This window comes from Schistocerca piceifrons, chromosome 1 (assembly GCF_021461385.2).
Source record: "Schistocerca piceifrons isolate TAMUIC-IGC-003096 chromosome 1, iqSchPice1.1, whole genome shotgun sequence".
NCBI lineage: Eukaryota > Metazoa > Arthropoda > Insecta > Orthoptera > Acrididae > Schistocerca > Schistocerca piceifrons.
The window spans coordinates 531,049,049-531,069,627 of record NC_060138.1 but is presented as its reverse complement, the minus strand read 5'-3'; the positions used below and the strand labels follow the sequence as shown (position 1 = coordinate 531,069,627).

The 20,579-nt window shown below is 41.2% G+C and overlaps 1 protein-coding gene across 9 annotated transcripts in view; it reads left to right on the top strand.

Moving 5' to 3' along the window:
• The window catches only part of LOC124798672 (myb-like protein X), a 242,037-nt gene that overhangs the window by 83,528 nt on the left and 137,930 nt on the right, over positions 1-20,579 (top strand). For all 9 annotated transcript variants that reach the window (XM_047262183.1, XM_047262230.1, XM_047262191.1 and 6 more), the window contains one exon: positions 8,443-10,176. In XM_047262183.1, the coding sequence (XP_047118139.1) occupies positions 8,443-10,176 (1,734 nt within the window). The remainder of the gene's footprint in view (positions 1-8,442; positions 10,177-20,579) is intronic.

The following is a 20,579-nucleotide window of genomic DNA, read 5'->3' as shown; positions in this document are numbered from 1 at the left end:
AACGGTAAATTTAGTTGCAGAGAAAATGCACCATTTTCAACAACGAAGTACAGTGCACATACAGGCATCTGCAGACAACAAAATGTTCAGACTATGCAGTACTTTGTAACAAAAAACTGCTTTCTATGCATCTTTCTGGTGGGCTTGATTTCATTGAGAACGACATCACAACTTTTACATTTCTAACAAGTTGCAGGAAAATTGAGAATTTTTGTTTGAGGAGCATTGCTTTCAAAGTAAATTTCATTTTATACAAGATGGATTATGTTACATGTAATAGTGTGCAATTAATTTCTTAAATCATGGAGCTTTAGACTCTCATTCAATACTTCTGAGGACCAGCCACTGAGAAAAATTTCGGGCCCAGAAGATCAGCCATTTATGCAATTATTTAAAATTTTACTGACACATTTCTGTTTGATATATGTCAAATGGTAACACATTAAAAAACACTAAAGTTGCAATGGTCATTTTCATATTTTTGTAATTCTTTCCCTGAGTACAAATTTTGCAAAAAGATGACAAAAAGTATAATCATCCAAAAGGGTGGGGGGTCCATGAAGCAAGTTCTTGAGCAATTTCACCCCTAATTGGCTTTAGTACGGAAAAGCTGAAGTACTCGATGGAATATGTATTCAGCCAGGTAACCCTCAAGATCTTTGGTGCACAGCAGTGAACGTTATAATTGTGCTTGTCGGAAATATTCAGCTGCTAAAAGCTCTGTTACATGTGAAAGCTTAGCTTTTCTTGTACCTATAATGTATGTATATTAATTTGAACCATCAAATTTTCCTATTTGTGTGCTCATGCTATTTAACAATTACATCGGCTGACTGCATCGCATTGTTCATGTTCTGAAAATCTGGTGTCATTGTCTGACATGAGCAATGACTGGCTGATAAAAGCACATTGCACTCTTGATGTGAATGTTTTGGGAGCTACTGTGCTATATTTGGTGGAATTCGTGTTTATACTTTCTTAATATGGAAGTATGCAGTGTAAATGTTGCTGCGAATCAAAGATCTTTCCAAAACATGTTTTTTTTGTTGGATTTTTTTGTTTCTTAAATTGCCGAGAAGTTCTATGACAATGTATAAAACCTTCACCATTCAAAGGTTTGAAAAGTTTTACAGCTCCGAGGGAAAGTGTTATGTCACTTAACACGGAAAAAAGTACCAGGGGCATAGTGTATTTTCACCTGAAAAAAAGTTTATTTTTAACTGGAAAATCTAGGAAAAATCCTGGATTTTTTTTTTTCTTGGCCGTGTATACACCATGAGTTCAGCGACATTGCTTTTATTGAAGAAGCTGATTCATCTGAAACTAAATGAGAGCAAGAGCTGCTAACATAATTTCATCCTTAGCTGTGTAAATGTTTTATTGACACCTCTCTCTCATTTACTCTTCCAGGAAGTTAGCATCAGGTATACATTTACAAATATGAGCGATGGTGATATGGTTTTAGTTTACTGGTATTTTGTAATTAGCACCGTTTTCATGTAAACTAGCTGGTTCATTAACTCCTGATATGCAAAGAAATGTAATAAATACCAAAGTAAAGCTAGAAAAGCACTGTATCAGTATTTGATATTTTTAGATACATTGTACATTTCATATAAATGATCATACCGAAAACATTTGGAAAAAAAGGGCACTGTTGGAGTGGGAGAAAAACATAACAAATGGAAGGAATCTATTTGCTTTTTTACAGACAGTATATGCCACATTATGTTTCCAGTTTTCTGCATTCACCCCTTCATTTTTTTTTGGTAGAATAAATGAAAATAACAATGTCAAGCAGTTTAAAATAATAATTACTGCTAGAAAATTCAGCATGTATGTGACGTACACATCTTGAAATTTGTTATTGGTTAAAGATGAATGGGCATGTTAGTCACATCGTGTATCCACACCATGAGTCCTATACACGATGTGAAATGATTATTCTAAAGTAGTATTTCTGTCTCAGTTGCAATCATGAGCTCTTCTGAAGAGGATGTTACTGTGGCTTATCATTAAATAAGCTCAAAAAACTGAAAAAGAAAAGTATTGGGTACACCTGTGCAGTGCTATAAAGAAAATAGTTAGGTTGTGCTTCCTCCTGATCTCCTTCAGTACGAAAACAAATTCCATGAATTCTACCGAATGATTCCAGAAAGTTCCCTACTTTTTAGAGCAACTAGTGTCGGCTACTCTGACAAAGCAGGACACAAATTCAGGACACATTATTTACCCTGCTGGGAAGCTACTCATTACAATCAGGGAAGTTGTTGAGATTGTTTTCTCCAAATAGCAAAAGGATTGAGTTGTCGAAAGGCACATACAAAACAGAAAGAAAACACAACTGTGCCCCCACTTTGTGCTGGCTGGGCGCAAGATTCCGGGGATTGCATTTTGGCAGGTGGATTGTTTGTGGTCGGGTCATCAGGTGGGCTGGGTAAAGGCAGAGTGTAGCAGGAAGAGGGGTTTGGGGTAAATACCTAGTGGCCTGTGAGGAGGCTAGAAATGCAGGAGGGAAGGGTGGCAAGTGCACAGGCTACGCATGTGATGCGCGGTTGTTGCAGCCAGTTGGGTGAGGCAGACATGGGTGAGGCAGACATGACAGAACAGAGGAAGGGGAAACTGTTGGGTGGTGTGTGTGCGGCTGGTGGGTTAATGGAGATTGAAGCCTGGAGGATTACAAGAGTGAAGGATGTATCTGCATAGTTCAGAAAAGTTGGTGGTAGAGGGAAAGACCCAGCTAGCCTGGGATGCATGTTTGTAAGGGATAGCAGCTGTCAAAATGAGGTACTTTTGGTGGTTTGTGGGTTTAGCAAGGATTAAGGTGTGGGTGGAGAAGGTGTAGGGGGAGATAGACAAAGACATGCAGGAAGGTGACTCATTGGGTTGTGGAGGACCAGGTGAAGCGGGTGGGAGTGATCATCTTTAGGTTGTGGAGGTATAAGGATACGGTGTCTTTGCCCTGAGTCCAGATCATGGAAATATCATTGATGATCCTGAACCAGACAAGGGGTTTGGAGTTTGGGTACCTAGGAAGGTTTCCTCTAAATGGCCCATAAAAAGGTTGGTGTAGGAGGGTACTATGCAGAATCCCACAGCTATTCTGCGGATTTGTTTACAGTAGTGGAAAACTGCTGCCATTGGAGCACAAAAAGGCGAAATTTGCTCCTGCTTACAAGACTCTGATTGAAAAGTGTACAACCAGATGCCTCATTCTACCTTCCTGAGCACCTTCAAAAATTTCCCAAAAATTTGGCATGCGAACATATTTGTGCTCTTTTGTAATATGCAACTCACCTCTGACTCCTACAAGCTCACCTAACTGTAACTTGCTTACATCCACTACTCCATAGATGTAAGTTGCTCGTACCGATCCACTCCCTCTTGCCCAGTCTCACTCACTCGTTGTCATTCTCTCACTGTCTCTCTTTTACTGTCACCGTCCCCTGTCCCCTAGCCAGAGTCTCCTTCATTCTGTACTACTACTACTACTACTACTACTACTACTACTACTCGTACCCTTCTCTCTGTCCCTGTCTCCCTCTTGCTGTCTGTTACTGCGACTGTCTCATTCATTCGTCCCCACTGCTGCTCTCTCTTCTCACTCTCTCTCAATTCCTTATTGTCATTGTTACAGACTCTGTCATTATCACTGGCTCTCACCACTTCCATTTCTCCGTCTCTTTTCCTCTCCTCTTGGAACTTACTCCTTCGCTCTTTTCATAGCCCTGTTCTCTTCAGTCATCTACTTTCCACTGCCACTGTGTCCCTCTCTTCCTCTCAGACTGCCATTTTCTTCACTCTTTCTATACCACAACCACTGTCTACTGCCTTCTAGTTTTTATTACTTTTCCCTCTCTTTCCCACTGCCACTGTCTCCATGTCTGTCAGCATAAAAAAAAAAAAAAGGCATGAATATTTTCACATACTGTGTGCTGAGGAACACAGAATGAGGCAGCTGGTACTCTATCTTTTGGTTAGTCTTTTAATGAAGAGGAACTTCTTTTGTGCTCTGATAGGTTCATTTTTCCACTTTTTTCCTTTCTTTTCCCTGCTACCGCAGGGCATGTCACGCATATGAAAAGAACTTCATGCGTCAGTAAAATTATCATCGTTTACTTGTGTGAAATTGAAATTAGGCAGAAATAATTTTGCACCTCAGACCGAATTTTACATGCACAAAAATTTTGCTTGTGCTTCAGTACTATAACATCGGGGTTTACAGAACCCTCCTGCTAGTAATGGAGACACCTCACAGCATATTTCTCTGTGCTCTGTGCTGTCACCTCACACTAGGTTTTACATGCATATTTTACATGTACAAGAAGGTAACCTTGAGCCTGTATCTTGGAAACGGATAAAGATATCAAGAAAATTTTCAAGTTTGTTAGAAATTGGGATCTTAAGAATGTATCGTAAAAATTACAGCCTTCTGCTGTGCATAGCCATCTTGGAATCTGCAGCTCAGCCTTTTGCTGTGTATAGCCATCTTGGAATCTGCAGCTTGGTTCACGGGAAGATGGCACTAGGCACTACTAGATTAATATAAAACAAAGATTATGTGACTTACCAAATGAAAGTGCTGGCAGGTCGACAGACACACAAACATACACACAAAATTCAAGCTTTTGCAACAAACTGTTGCCTCATCAGGAAAGAAGGAAGGAGAGGGAAAGACGAAAGGATGTGGGTTTTAAGGGAGAGGGTAAGGAGTCATTCCAATCCCGGGAGCGGAAAGACTTACCTTAGGGGGAAAAAAGGACAGGTATACACTCGCACACACGCACATATCCATCCACACATACAGACACAAGCAGACATATTTAAAGACAAAATTTTTCCCACGTGGAATGTTTCCTTCCATTATATATATATAATGTCCCCTCTCCCCCCCCCCCCTTTCGAAACTGCCCATGGACTGAATGGTGCCTCCATAAGCCCCTTAAGAGGCATCATACAAGAAAGAGTCAACCAATTTGCTCCATTTGCCTTAGCTGGAAAGTGTATACTATTCAAATTATGACCCTGTGCTGTAGGCTAGTTAAAGTAATGCAATACTTCTATTGGATATACAAATGGTTGCGAGTCCAAGGGTTATCCAGATAACTTAACCCTACCCTCCAGTCACCACAGAACCTGAGATATAAACCCCCAAAAAATACCATTTTTATTCATGCCATTTCGGAACACATTGGTAACACAAGCTGTTGCATGTGTGCTGATACCTTCCCCTCAAAGGAGAAGTAGTGAGTCAGAATGACTCGTCCAACCAGTTAACCAAAGCTTTGCCTGTCAAATCAAAGACACTAGTCTCTTCCTTTACCAGCTCTCCACCATTTCCCACACCCTTACCCGGCTCTATCCGCATTGCTGCCTCTTCCCTGTACACCAGTATCCTTCATGCCTATGGCCTTGCCACTTTTGAAGGCTCTCTACCAATGTCCTTCAAATTCCAAACCCACTTTCTCATTTACATTACATAATATATCCTGACCCAAAACTACTTTTCCTTTAAGGGAAAGTATATAAACAAATCTGGGGCACAGCCATGGGCATCCACATGCAACTTTTTATGGGCCATGTAGAGAAAATCTTCCTAACCTCCCAACATTCCTTCTACATTATCTGGACGCAGGGCTAAGACACCTTATCCTCATTTCTCCACAAGTCCAACATCTTCACTCCCATCCACTTCATCTGGTCCTCTTCAACCCTACATATACCTTTCTTGATGTCAACCTCCACGTCTTTGATGGTACTACCCACACCTCTGTCCATATCAAACCCACTGACAACCAAGAGTACCGCACTTTTGGCAGCTGTCATCCCTTCCATACCTAAAAATTGCTCCCATACCACCTGACCACAAGTAAACAGCATATATGCAACTTCCTGGCAGATTAAAACTGTGTGCCAGACCGAGACTCGAACTTAGGACCTTTGCCTTTCGCGGGCAAGTGCTCTACCAATTCCACAATATCCTTTCTTTCAGGAGTGTTAGTTCTGCAAGGTTCGCAGGAAAGCTTCGGTAAAGTTTGGAAGGTAGGAGACGAGGTACTGGCAGAAGTAAAGCTGTGAGGACGGGGCGTGAGTCATGCTTGGGTAGCTCAGTTGGTAGAGCACTTGCCCGCGAAAGGCAAAGGTCCCGAGTTCAAGTCTCGGTCCGGCACACAGTTTTAATCTGCCAAGAAGTTTCATATCAGCACACACTCCGCTGCAGAGTGAAAATCTCATTCTGGAAGCATATATACAGTGACGAGGAACCTGTTTCCCAGTGTGCTGTAGGTCTTGTGAGGTACTCAGACAGGCACCCTCCTCCTCCCATTCCCCTTACCAAATCTAGTCCACAAACAGATTTCCTGTGCCATATCCTTACACATCCATAATCTTCTTGTAAACCCTCAAGAATTAGCTACAATGGAGCATCCCTGCATCACCCAATTCCACTCTGAACTGGAACAACTGAACCATATCCATTGCCAGGGCATTGATTATCTAGCAGTGAGGGACATCCTACCCAAGATCCTTCCCATCCCTCCTAAATTGGTATTCTGTTCCCCACCCAACATACTCAACACCTTCACCCATCCCTATGCCACTTTCATTCTTAACCTTTTGCCAGAGGGATCCTATCCCTTCGGAAGGCCCAAGTGCAAGACCTGCAGCAGACTAAATAACCTTGTCTGCCTTCAGTTGAAAAATGTTGGGGGACAATGGGGCTGAAGCAGTCAGAATCATAAGAAGGACGGTGTCCTCGTCGTCAACAACAACAACAACAACAACAACACACAGTTCTGAGCAATGTCGACAGCAGTAGGCCTTACCGTATCCCATCAGTGGCCAGGGCATCTGTGAAAGCAGCTGTGTCATATACCAGCCATGCTGCAATTTCTGCAAAGCATTTATGTGGACATGACCACCAACTAGCTGTTCACCAGAATGAACGGCCATCGCTATATATTGTGTCCAAGAACCAAGTTGACCACCAGTGACACAACATGCATCTGAGCACAACATGCTCAATTTTTTATGGCTGCTTCACAACCTGGGCTACGAGGATGCTCCATTCCAGTACCAGCTTTTATCAACTATGCAGATGGGATTAATCTTTGCAGTACAGCCTTCGCTCTCGTAACTATCTCGGCCTGGTTCTCTCCTCCCCTCGTATGATGATGATGATGATGATGATGATGATGATGTCCCATACTGCGAGGAGCATAGGGGATAATGCGGGAAACCCGCACCGCTGACTAGGCAAGGTCCTAGTGGAGGTTGTTTGCCATTGCCTTCCTCCGGCCGGGATGATGATGATGATGATGATGATGATGAAGACGACACAACACCACCCAGTCATCCCGAGGCAGGGAAAAATTTCTGACCCTGCCAGGAATTGAACTCGGGACCCAGTGCGCGGGAAGTGAGGACACTACCGCAAGACCACGAGCTGCAGATGCTCATATCATATGAGACTGTTTCATGGAGCTATTGGCTCTCCCTGTTGTGTTGGGAGGTACGACAGAGATACTTGTCGGTGTTGCATTACTGTTGTCCCAGTATGACCTAGTTAGGATACTTCAATTATGTTTTTATCCGCATCTCCAGTGCAGGTTCCTTCTGTGTCATATTATGAGTCAGTTGCATATTGTATTGTATGATCTCACTGGGAGAAAAAAAAGCTGAGCATTTGCATGTGTGGCTTGTATGTAATAACAAAGAATCTTGTACTTGCCAAATTCTGAGCCGGAAAATATATTAGCAGTAGGTTCTCCGTTGCTTTGTTGTGGTAGGTGTCAGTTTGCTGTTGATTAAAATGAAGTTTTCTTTGTGTAATAAAAATAAGTTACAGAAGACAACGTCATCCTGACCTTGACTTTTATTGGGTGAGGTTCCAACCATTCTGAGTACACCTTCTGTAATAGTGCGTCTCTAAAACACAAGGTTTGTTTGTTATATTGTCATACGTGAATCAACTGGTGTAGTTTGCTCAACTTAATATAACATGTGACATAAAAGTTTAAAAATATGTTTACTAACAGTTGTTTGTCCCTTTATTCACTGTTCCAGCATATAACAAAGTATAAAAATAGATGAATGTGGGTTGCTGACAGTAATCCTAAGTATTGTCAGTTATTAAATTAACTAATTTTTGTTGTTTTTGAGACAGATCCGAGTGCGTCCTTGCATGCTGCTGTTAGTTTTACTATATTTTTGAATGTAAAATGCCAGAATTGTTTTATATCACTTATTAATTCATTGACATTGCTTGTATGGAACCTAATAATATTGAAACTTAATATTTTCTTGTAATACTTTCGCATGTTTATTTAATTTAGTGTATCTTATTGTATTGGTATTGTCATTGTGTAGCATTAAGAGATAATTTAACTTGAATGTTTTGTTTTTGAAGCTTTATTAAAAAAACTGCACATTTCCTTTGATCAGGTGTCAGAGACAACCCAACCTGTGGAAGGCACAAGCACATTCACAGTTGGACAAAAGCCCCTTGAACAACATAAAAGCCAGGACCAGGGTCAAGCAAAATTGAAGGCTCATCAGGCAGCTGTCAAGCAGAAAGAGGCGGAGGAAAAACCAATTGCAGCAAAACATGAGAAACGTGAGGCACTACATTCTCAGGAACAGCCTGCATTGAAGAGTAAAGGTCGCACCCATTCCACTGAACAGTCTGCAGTGAAGAACAATGGTTTTCCATCAGGACCTGGTGAAACTGGTCAGGGCCAGAAAGCTGAAGATGTCACTACATCCAAAGTCTCACCATCAAAAAAGCAAAAAGTTAGTGTAGGGACCACTAAGGATGGCCCTTCTGAAGCTACCCTACCAAAGAAGCAGAAAGATGATGCAGGCCCAACCTTAAAACATGAACCTTTGCCCACAAAGCCTTCCAAACCTACTGTTTCAGGAGGGAAGAATTTCAAAGATAAAGATGTACTGTCTGATGGAGTACATTCACCCCCCAAGGCATCTCGGATTGGTGACAAAATAGAGCATTCTTCAAAACTTGAGAAATCTGGCACAGTGCATAAAGTTACTGAACAATCATCTCCAACAAAACTAGATTCAAATGACAGAGTTTCTGTTTCAAAGTCTCCTCATGAAGGAGGAAAAAAGCCACTGGAAAGTAAAGACAACCAGCGCTCAAAATCAGTGCATAGTGCATCAGCTTCTGGTGTCAAAAACAGCAACTTTGATGCAAAAGATGCCCAAACTATTACTGATGACTCTGTGAAACTACCTGATTTGAAAACAGATGCACATGGTAAATTAGCAGCTGCAGGAAAGTCAGAATCTTTTGGTAAAGCTAAAGCAGCTAGTAATAGTAAAGAAAAAGAAAGTGTACAAGTTGAGTCAACTATAAAGGAAAGTGGCAGTTCGAATTCCCAGATCAAGCAAGTGAAAGTTAGCCATAGCACTGGCGAAAAGAAATTGATGGAGAAGAGAACAGAAAATTTGCATGAAAATGGCCATCCTTCCAATCGAGAAAAGGAAAATGAGCAATTTACATCAAAATTAGATCACCATACTGAAACAGCAAATCATGTTGTTGCTAAAGATTCTAATGCAGCTAAAGTGCATGAGGATTCTAGGGAGTCAAATGTGAATGTGGAGAAGCAGAAAGCTAGTTCCTCAGCCACTGGGAAAACATCTGGAGATGGGAATAATGAAGTACCTGTGACAGTTTCCACTGTGAGAGCTAAGAAAGCAAGTGCTGACTATACAAAAAACAGGACACCAGAAAAGAATGGTGACGTAAATGCTGCAAGGAAAAGAAGCGGCAACGATTATACACCACCTGAGGGCAACGCATACCCTTCTAAACCCACAGACACAAAAGTGTCACCAGCAGTGCCAGAGTCAACATTAGAGCACTCAGTAAGAGATGAAGGTGATAGTTCCAAGAATCAGGAATTTAAACCCAATGTTCAAAGTGCTTCTAGTCGCAAAACCATTAGAGACAAGGAAGTAAGATCCACCTCAACGAGTGAGAATCGACCAGATTATATAGAAAATAGTGGTAATAAACCAGTGAATTCAAACACTAAAAAGCCTTCACATGGTCAGAAAGTTGCTCCAAAGCAAGTAGAAAATGAAGTTACACAGCCAGAAAGTGAAAGGGCTTCAAAGAAAAAAGCGGTTCCATCTCAGCGTGATTCAGATATGGTAAAGTAATAGTGTGTGCAAAACACACACACACACACACACACACACACACACACACACACACACACACACACACAGACAGATACTTTTGTAACTATTATATAGTATTTGGTGATACATTGGAAGGCTGTGAAGTATTTCTACTTTTTTATATGGAAAAATGGTTGTGGATCTCTGAAGGTGTTATTTTTTATATACATGTATTGAGACTGGTCTCATTTGAGACTTAACATGTTTAGCATGTAACAAGTTGTGCAATAAATTTTGAACTTACTCCTGACATGCCCATAATAATGTTGTTAACTTTCTAACCAGAGGCAAAAAAAATTACATTTGATTTGCTGACCTTGATCATTTCATTGCAGTATGCTAGGCAGAAAAATTTCTCCACCAATGCATGTGCATGAATATGGTATTTTGATACACTTTGCATCAGAAAAATTAAATTTTGTTACTAATGCTTTCCCCCATTTTGATTAGTGGGTAAGAGGTTAACAGAAAGTCGTTTGTGATATTAAATTTATCATTTTTGTGCTTTTATCTTGCAATAAAATTTTAATTGATTGGCCTAAGAGACACGAAGTTGTAGACAGAGGTGAAAAAGTTGTTTTGGATCTCTTCTATATTAACTGTGATTATGCGTTTTCATACAACTAACAGTTGTCTGTATATTACAATGCATTACAAGCACTGCACTTCTGAACAATTTCAGAACTGTGTAATTTTTCTCACCATCTTTGTTAGAATTAGAGGTGAGCCAGTTCCTAGAGATAAATTTATCCTCCTTCCCATCTCCTCTCCTCCTCCTTTCTTTTAAATCTATACATCTAACTATTCTGCAACCAGTATATGGTGCATGGCAGTGGGTGCTATACCACTGCTTGTCATTCTCTTCCCTGTTCCTCTCTTAAATTGTTAAAGGGGAAAAACAGCTGTCTACAATTTGCCTTAGAAGCTCTGATTTCTCTTCTCTTTGCAGCATCATGCTGCAGTATGTAGCAAATGCTAGTTCTTTAAAATTTTTCAATATGCTTTGCGAAAAGAACATTTTCTTCTCTTCAGGGACTCATATTCATTTCCGTAATAGTCCCATGTTCATCAAATCTGATGGTAACAAATTTAGCAGCACAGCTCTGAATTACTTCAATGTCTTCCTTTTGTGTTACCTTTTTGGGGATCACAAACAGTTAAGCAGTACTTAAGAGTAGGTTGCACAAGTGTTGTGTATGTGGTCTGCTTTGTAGATAAGCCACACTTCCCTAGAATTCTCCCAATAAACAAACGTCAGCTACCTGCCTTGCCTACAATCACTCTAATATTCTCATTCTATTTTTTACTGCTTTGCAATGTCAAGCCTAGACATTTAATCAACGTGACACTGAGCGGCTCACCACTATTGCTGTGTTAGTATTTTACAGGATTGTTTTATCTGTTTGTAAGCATTAACAGCCAAGCAAGTTGCGCACTTACAGAACACAAGCAATTGGACTGGCTGATGAGTTGCCTACAATACCTGCGCTTGTCCATGAGTGAACTGAAATGCACATCAGAGTGCCTGTATGTGATGGTGTAGTATTGGAACGGCTTGGTCTGTTACGCAGAATGGCCGCCTAGTGTAGTGGTTAAAATACATTCCTGACATGCAAAAGGTTGTATGTTCAAATTCCATTAGGTGCTTCCAATTTTTTTTATTTATAATCTTTTGTAGCGTCATTTTCTTCATTGTAGTGACAGTGCTTTTTATCATTCTTTTTTCATTTTTAATGTTCGTCCATATGATTTTAAGTACTTTAATGTATTAACTTCTTCACTTTTATGATTTAACTTCTTCACTTTTATGATTTAACTTCTTCACTTTTATGATTTTACTTTTCATCCATTTTATAGCATTCATTATTTGTTTCTCATTTTCTCTCAATTTCATTTTATTTAAAACTCTTTTCTTTCATTAAAGTCTTCATCTGCATTATTTTGGCCATAGTGCACCAAAAGTTTATGTTTTAAATGTTATACTAACAATTACCATCCAAAAAAATTACATCTTGCAATGGAAAATACATTTTTGACATCATTCCAGAGCCAATGTAAACGTATTATTTCATATTTTGTTTTTTAATCAAACAATTGAAAATTGATGAAAGGATAGATTGCTGTTCGCCATATAGAATAGATGTTGAATCACAGTCAGTCACAACAGAAAGGCTCGTGTGTGTGTGTGTGTGTGTGTGTGTGTGTGTGTGTGTGTGTGTGTGTGTGTGTGTGTGTGCGCGCGCGCGACACACACACACACACACACACACACACACACACACACACACACACACACACACACATATGCAAGCACAAGTGGGGAGGCTTGCGTGCCTCGGCGATACAGATGGCCGTACCGTAGGTGCAACCACAATGGAGGGGTATCTGTTGAGAGGCCAGACAAACACGTGGTTCCTGAAGAGGGGCAGCAGCCTTTTCAGTAGCTGCAGGGGCAACAGTCTGGATGATTGACTGATCTGGCCTTGTAACATTAACCAAAACGGCCTTGCTGTGCTGGTACTGCGAACGGCTGAAAGCAAGGGGAAACTACAGCCGTAATTTTTCCCGAGGAAATGCAGCTTTACTGTATGATTAAATGATAATGGCGTCCTCTTGGGTAAAATATTCCGGAGGTAAAATAGTCCCCCATTCGGATCTCTGGGCGGGGACTACTCAGGAGGACGTCGTTATCAGGAGAAAGAAAACTGGTGTTCTACGGATCGGAGCGTGGAATGTCAGATCCCTTAATCGGGCAGGTAGGTTAGAAAATTTAAAAAGGGAAATGGATAGGTTAAAGTTAGATATAGTGGGAATTAGTGAAGTTCGGTGGCAGGAGGAACAAGACTTTTGGCCAGGTGATTACAGGGTTATAAATACAAAATCAAATAGGGGTAATGCAGGAGTAGGTTTAATAATGAATAAGAAAATAGGAGTGCGCGTTAGCTACTACAAACAGCATAGTGAACGCATTATTGTGGCCAAGATAGACACAAAGCCCATGCCTACTACAGTAGTACAAGTTTATATGCCAACTAGCTCTGCAGATGATGAAGAAATAGATGAAATGTATGACGAGATAAAAGAAATTATTTAGGTAGTGAAGGGAGATGAAAATTTAATACTCATGGCTGACTGGAATTCGTCAGTAGGAAAAGGGAGAGAAGGAAACGTAGTAGGTGAATATGGATTGGGGGGAAGAAATGAAAGAGGAAGCCGCCTTGTAGAATTTTGCACAGAGCATGACTTAATCATAGCTAACACTTGGTGCAAGAATCATAAAAGAAGGTTGTATACCTGGAAGAATCCTGGAGATACTAAGAGGTATCAGATAGATTATATAATGGTAAGACAGAGATTTAGGAACCAGGTTTTAAATTGTAAGACATTTCCAGGGGCAGATGTGGATTCTGACCACAATCTATTGGTTATGAACTGCAGATTGAAACTGAAGAAACTGCAAAAAGGTGGGAATTTAAGGAGATGGGACCCGGATAAACTGAAAGAACCAGAGGTTGTAGAGAGTTTCAGGGAGAGCATAAGGGAACAATTGACAGGAATGGGCGAAAGAAATACAGTAGAAGAAGAATGGGTAGCTTTGAGGGATGAAGTAGTGAAGGCAGCAGACGATCAAGTAGGTAAAAAGACGAGGGCTAATAGAAATCCTTGGGTAACAGAAGAAATATTGAATTTAATTGATGAAAGGAGAAAATATAAAAAAGCAGTAAATGAAGCAGGCAAAAAGGAATACAAACGTCTCAAAAATGAGATCGACAGGAAGTGCAAAATGGCTAAGCAGGGGTGGCTAGAGGACAAATGTGAGGATGTAGAGGCTTGTCTCACTAGGGGTAAGATAGATACTGCCTACAGGAAAATTAAAGAGACCTTTGGAGAAAGGAGAACCACTTGCATGAATATCAAGAGCTTTGATGGAAACCCAGTTCTAAGCAAAGAAGGGAAAGCAGAAAGGTGGAAGGAGTGTATAGAGGGCCTATACAAGGGCGATGTGCTTGAGGACAATATTATGGAAATGGAAGAGGATGTAGATGAAGATGAAATGGGAGATATGATATTGCGTGAAGAGTTTGACAGAGCACTGAAAGACCTGAGTCGAAACAAGGCCCCAGGAGTAGACAACATTCCATTAGATCTACTGATGGCCTTGGGAGAGCCAGTCCTGACAAAACTCTACCATCTGGTGAGCAAGATGTATGAGACAGGCGAAATACCCTCAGACTTCAAGAACAATATAATAATTCCAATCCCAAAGAAAGCAGGTGTTGACAGATGTGAAAATTACCGAACTATCAGTTTAATAATACTAACGCGAATTCTTTACAGACGAATGGAAAAACTAGTAGAAGCGGACCTCGGGGAAGATCAGTTTGGATTCCGTAGAAAGGTTGGACACGTAAGGCAATACTAACCTTACGACTTATCTTAGAAGAAAGATTAAGAAAAGGCAAACCTACGTTTCTAGCATTTGTAGACTTAGAGAAAGCTTTTGACAATGTTGACTGGAATACTCTCTTTCAAATTCTAAAGGTGGCAGGGGTAAAATACAGGGAGCAAAAGGCTATTTACAATTTGTACAGAAACCAGATGGCAGTTATAAGAGTCGAGGGGCATGAAAGGGAAACAGTGGTTGGGAAAGGAGTAAGACAGGGTTGTAGCCTCTCCCCGATGTTATTCAATCTGTATATTGAGCAAGCAGTAAAGGAAACAAAAGAAAAATTCGGAGTAGGTATTAAAATTCATGGAGAAGAAGTAAAATATTTGAGGTTCGCCGATGACATTGTAATTCTGTCAGAGAGAGCAAAGGACTTGGAAGAGCAGTTGAACGGAATGGACAGTGTCTTGAAAGGAGGATATAAGATGAACATCAACAAAAGCAACACAAGGATAATGGAATGTAGTCAAATTAAGTCGGGTGATGCTGAGGGAATTAGATTAGGAAATGAGACACTTAGAGTAGTAAAGGAGTTTTGCTATTTAGGGAGTAAAATAACCGATGATGGTCGAAGTAGAGAGGATATAAAATGTAGACTGGCAATGGCAAGGAAATCGTTTCTGAAGACGAGAAATTTGTTAACGTTGAGTATAGATTTAAGTGTCAGGAAGTCGTTTCTGAAAGTATTTGTATGGAGTGTAGCCATGTATGGAAGTGAAACATGGACGATAACTAGTTTGGACAAGAAGAGAATAGAAGCTTTCGAAATGTGGTGCTACAGAAGAATGCTGAAGATAAGGTGGGTAGATCACGTAACTAATGAGGAGGTATTGAATAGGATTGGGGAGAAGAGAAGTTTGTGGCACAACTTGACTAGAAGAAGGGATCGGTTGGTAGGACATGTTTTGAGGCATCAAGGGATCACAAATTTAGCATTGGAGGGCAGTGTGGAGGGTAAAAATCGTAGAGTGAGACAAAGAGATGAATACACTAAGCAGATTCAGAAGGATGTAGGTTGCAGTAGGTACTGGGAGATGAAGAAGCTTGCACAGGATAGAGTAGCATGGAGAGCTGCATCAAACCAGTCTCCCCCCCCCCCCCCCCTTTTTTTAACCGATAGAGAGAATGTCTAATATTTAAATATTATCACAGGTAAATGAAAATTATTAAAATCGTGTCCACAAAGGTTCCAAATGAAGACAGAGTTATAGGAAAAAATAGAAAGCAAATAAGTTATGATGATGAAAATGATGCAGAAAAGTATTAGAAACAATAACAGTAATAATTAAAAAAAACCTACATCCAAACCAATTAATGGAATAAAAATAATGGTCAAAATCATTTCGATAGAAATTTAAAATTAAAAAAAATTCAGAGCACCTGATAAGATTCAAACCCACAACCCTCTGCATGTGAGGAATATATCTTAACCACTATGCTATGCCACCACCCTGCATCACACTAATATTTTTAAAGTTTTAGAGAAGCATGCGATTTTTAATTATTCACAAATGAGGTCCCATTCTGATGAACAGTTGCAGGGTGTGATCCTTGAACTTTATATAGCACATCTCAATGGATGTGACCAGTTTCCATCCAGCCTCTCCCATCCTCCTGAGTTTTGTCTTCTTTTTAATCAAGTGCTAACAAAAGGCTAGATCTTCATACAGTTGTTTGCACATGAGCCTGAACCGGCATTTGTGAGATAAAAACTATGAGCTTTCTTCCCCGACCAGTACCCCTGGGATTTAAGTTGCTTTTGCGTGGTTTACATCCAGTATTGCTAATGCTGTAGATCATAATCTTTTACGCCCTAAGAGCCAGACAACTAGCTTACATTCATTTTGTAAGTTATTACTTACTTACTAGCTTGAATTTACTCTATTCTCTAAGTTCTTTCAATTTTGTCAATAATTTGCTACCACAATTCGCCTCTCTAGTCATATTTTTATATTTTTTAGAGTAAGTGATCACTTAACTTCAGCTGGTATGTTGAGCAGTACCAACAGTATTAAAGTTAATGTGAGTAGGCTTATTGTGGAGTGAGAAAAGTTTTATGTAATCAGTGAATTGCAACACAGATAAATTTAGGCCCCCCCCTCTCCCCTCATATGTCCCCCATCCTCACAACAAATAGGTCCCCATCAACTGGATTGAGTGCCCTACCTCTTCTTTCCACTTATTCCTCTTTCCTCCCTTAGTAAACAGCTATCAGCAGTGCTTGGAATATCAACTCCTGAAGGTAAGTAATGACTATTTGTGCTATTTCCTTGTAATGGTAGATTTTTAAAGTCAAATTTCCTTTGGAATTCAGAATTAAAGAGGGAATCAGAGGAGGATATTCCATATTGCCAAAATAATTCTCAGCCACCGACAAAGAAGTTCACATGCCCCTTATTAACTGTGGAAACCAAAGGGGAAAATTTGTGTTAAGAGAATGTACCTGAATAATCCGCTTTGTGGAATACATTGTACTATCTACCTCAAGTTTAGATATGTTTCCTTAATGGGTAGAACAGCCGAATCCCTCAAATTTGAAAATCTAGTGGGAAATAAATTAGAATAAGACAAAAATAACTTATAGCAGATACAGTGAAAAGAAAATAGTGCAGATTAACATTGAAGTCGTAGAATCAGTTGACATTTTTTATTTAAGCCTCTGAATGTGATTACTAGAAGAATGTGTTTACAGAAGAAGAATAGTGGCCCGTAGTATTTCTCGTAAACTAAATATTTTCAAAACTAAGCTTCAATTGTGTTGGAAACAGTGTTGTGTATTACCTGCTTTGACTTAACACAGTGCGGTAGTGATAGATGGACTTGGTGTTAGAACCATTAAAAAATTAGAGTCTCTCTGGTGAGTTGCATGATGGACATTACTAGGACAGACAGGCAAAAAAAATGGATTAGATAATGAACTGGAGTGGAAGACGTAGTTAAGAGTGTAATGAAAATGAAATGGAAATGGATGTTGTATGAAGTTTTATTTTTGTTGCAGCTTTATAGTATTGACTCTTGACACTAACGCTACTTAATAACTTCATTACATAATCTCTGGATGCATCTGCCTGAAATAAACACAAAGTCTTCTTAAGGCAGGGTTGTCATAGACTTTAATAATGTCTAAGAAGCCAAATCAAAACCACTGAGAGACAAAACCCAGTGTAAAGTTAATTACTGTTAAAGAGAATTCTAACATGTACAAAGTCCACTTGTGTTACCTGTTTGCCACAAGGGAACAGCACATAGTCTAATGGTCCCACATGGTCAAGTTTCTTTAGTACTATTCGTTAGAGGCAATGCCCATAAAAAGGCGGAACTGCACAAAAATTGCCAGTAATGCCATCTGAATGGTTCCAGTGCCATCCTGGTTGGAAAATTCTTCTAGATGCCTTTCCTTTTTAATGGGGTACGTCCGTCCCCACTTCAAAGTCAGAGAAGCATAAGCCTTCTTCGACTTCTTTCACTAGGAAGGGGTTCCTTCGGTCACTCCCTTCCCAGGTTTCTGCTAGTGAGAAAAATGACACCTGCCAGTGGCTGAAGAGCCCAAAAGCAGCTCATCCTCAGTCCCAGAGACTGAGCCAGTGAAGTCCTCCCAGCCAAGGAAACCCAAGGAGCAGGGAGATAAATCCAGAAAGAAAACCCCTAAGACCAATGAAATTGTGGTGGCACCCACACCACCGCTACCTACAACTTCTGTATCTGAGGATGGGATGGAGATTCCGGCATCCGCTGAGCACCTATATCTCGCCAGACCTTCAGACGCAATGGATATAGACTGCTCAGGCAATAAGTCAGTGGCAGCAGGTGACTCTGAGGTGTAAACTACCTCATTGAATGTTCCATGCCTTCCCAGTCTCACGATGATGTCATCCTCCAGTGGAATTGCGGCGATTTCTTCCACTGCCTGGCTGAGCTACAGCAACTGTTAAGCTTTACACCTGCTATCTGTGTTACCCTCCAGGAAACCTGGTTTCTGGCAATGTGGACCCCTGCCCTCCGTGGCTATAGGAATATTAAAGGAACCGTAGCGACTATAATAGACTGTCAGGTAGAGTTTGTGTTTATGTCCTAAACTCAGTCTGTAGTGACACTGTGCTCCTTCAAAGCCCCCTTGAAGCAGTGGCTTTCAGAATGACGATGACACAGGAAATAACGTCTGCAATGTATATCTTCCTTCAAATGGTGCAGTATACATGAATGTATTAGCTGCACTGATTGATCAACTAGCCGGCCGGTGTGGCCGAGCGGTTCTAGGCACTTCAGTCCGGAACTGTGCGACCGCTGCGGTTGCAGGTTCGAATCCTGCCTCGGGCATGGATGTGTGTGATGTCCTTAGGTTAGTTAGGTTTAAGTAGTTCTAAGTTCTAGGGGACTGATGACCTCAGATGTTAAGTCCCATAGTGCTCAGAGCCATTTGAACCATTTTTGATTGATCAACTTCCTAAACCTTTCCTACTTGGAGAGATTTTAATGCCCATAACCCCTTGTGGGTTGGCACTGTGCTTACTGGCCGAAGCAGAGATGTCAAAACTTTACTGTCTCAGTTCGACCTCTGCCGCTTAACTACTGGGGCCACCACACATTTCAGTGTGGCTCATGGTAGTTACTCGGCCATTGATTTATCAATTTGCAGCCCAGAACTTCTCCCATCTATCCACTGGAGAGCACATGACAACCTGTGTGGTAGTGACCACTTCCCCATCTTCCTGTCACTGCCCCGGTGTCAGGCCCATGGACGCCTTCCCAGATGGGCTTTAAACAAAGCAAACTGAGAAACTTTCACCTCTGCTGTCACTGTTGAATCTCTCTCCCCACACGGTAACATCGATGTGGTGGTTGAGCAGGTGACTACAACAATTGTTTCTGTGGCAGAAAACACGATCCCTCGCTCTTTAGGGTGCCTGAGGCATAAGGCAGTCCTTTGGTGGTCGCCAGAAGTCGCTGAAGCAATTAAGGAGCGTTGGCGAGCTCTGCAGCGGCATGAGCGGCACCCTTCCCTGGAGCACCTCATAGCCTTTAAACGGCTCCATGCCCGCATTCGCCAACTTATCAAATGACGGAAGCAGGAGTGCTGGGAGAGATACATCTCGACTATTGCGTGCCATACGTCACCTTCCCAAGTCTGTGCAAAGATCAAACGTCTCTTTCAGGCACCAGACCCCAACAGGTGTTCCTGGTGTTACCATAAATGGCATGTTATCTACTGACGCAAACGCGATTGCTGAGCACTTTGCTCAAGCCTCTGCGTCGGAGAATTACCCCCCAGCTTTTCACACTCTCAAATGGCAGCTAGAAAGGAAAATCCTCTCATTCACTACACGCCTCAGTGAATCCTATAACGCCTCATTTACAGCATGGAAGCTCCTCAGTGCGCTTGCACATTGCCCCGACTCAGCTCCTAGGCCTGATGGGATCCACAGTCAGATGATTAACCATCTCTCATCTGACTACCAGTGGCATATCTTCGTCATCTTCAACCAGATCTGGTGCGATGGTGTCTTTCCATCCCAATGGCAGGAGAGCACCATCATTCCGGTGCTCATATCTGGTAAAAACCCACTTGATATGGATAGCCATCGGCCCACGAGCCTCGCCAACATTCTTTGTAAACTGCTGTAATGTATGGTATGCCGGCGGTTGGGTTGGGTCGGGTCCTGGAGTCAGGTGGCCTAATGGCTCCATGTCAGGGCGGCTTCCGCCAGGGTCGCTCTACCACTGATAATCTTGTGTCGCTAGAGTCTGCCATCCGAACAGCCTTTTCCAGATGCCAACACCTGGGTGCCGTCTTTTTGTATCTACAAAGAGCATATGACACGACCTGGCGGCATCATATCCTTGCCACTTTGTATGAGTGGGGTCTCCGGGGGCTGCTTTTGATTTTTATCCAGAACTTCCTGTCGCTCTGTACTTTCCATGTCCAAGT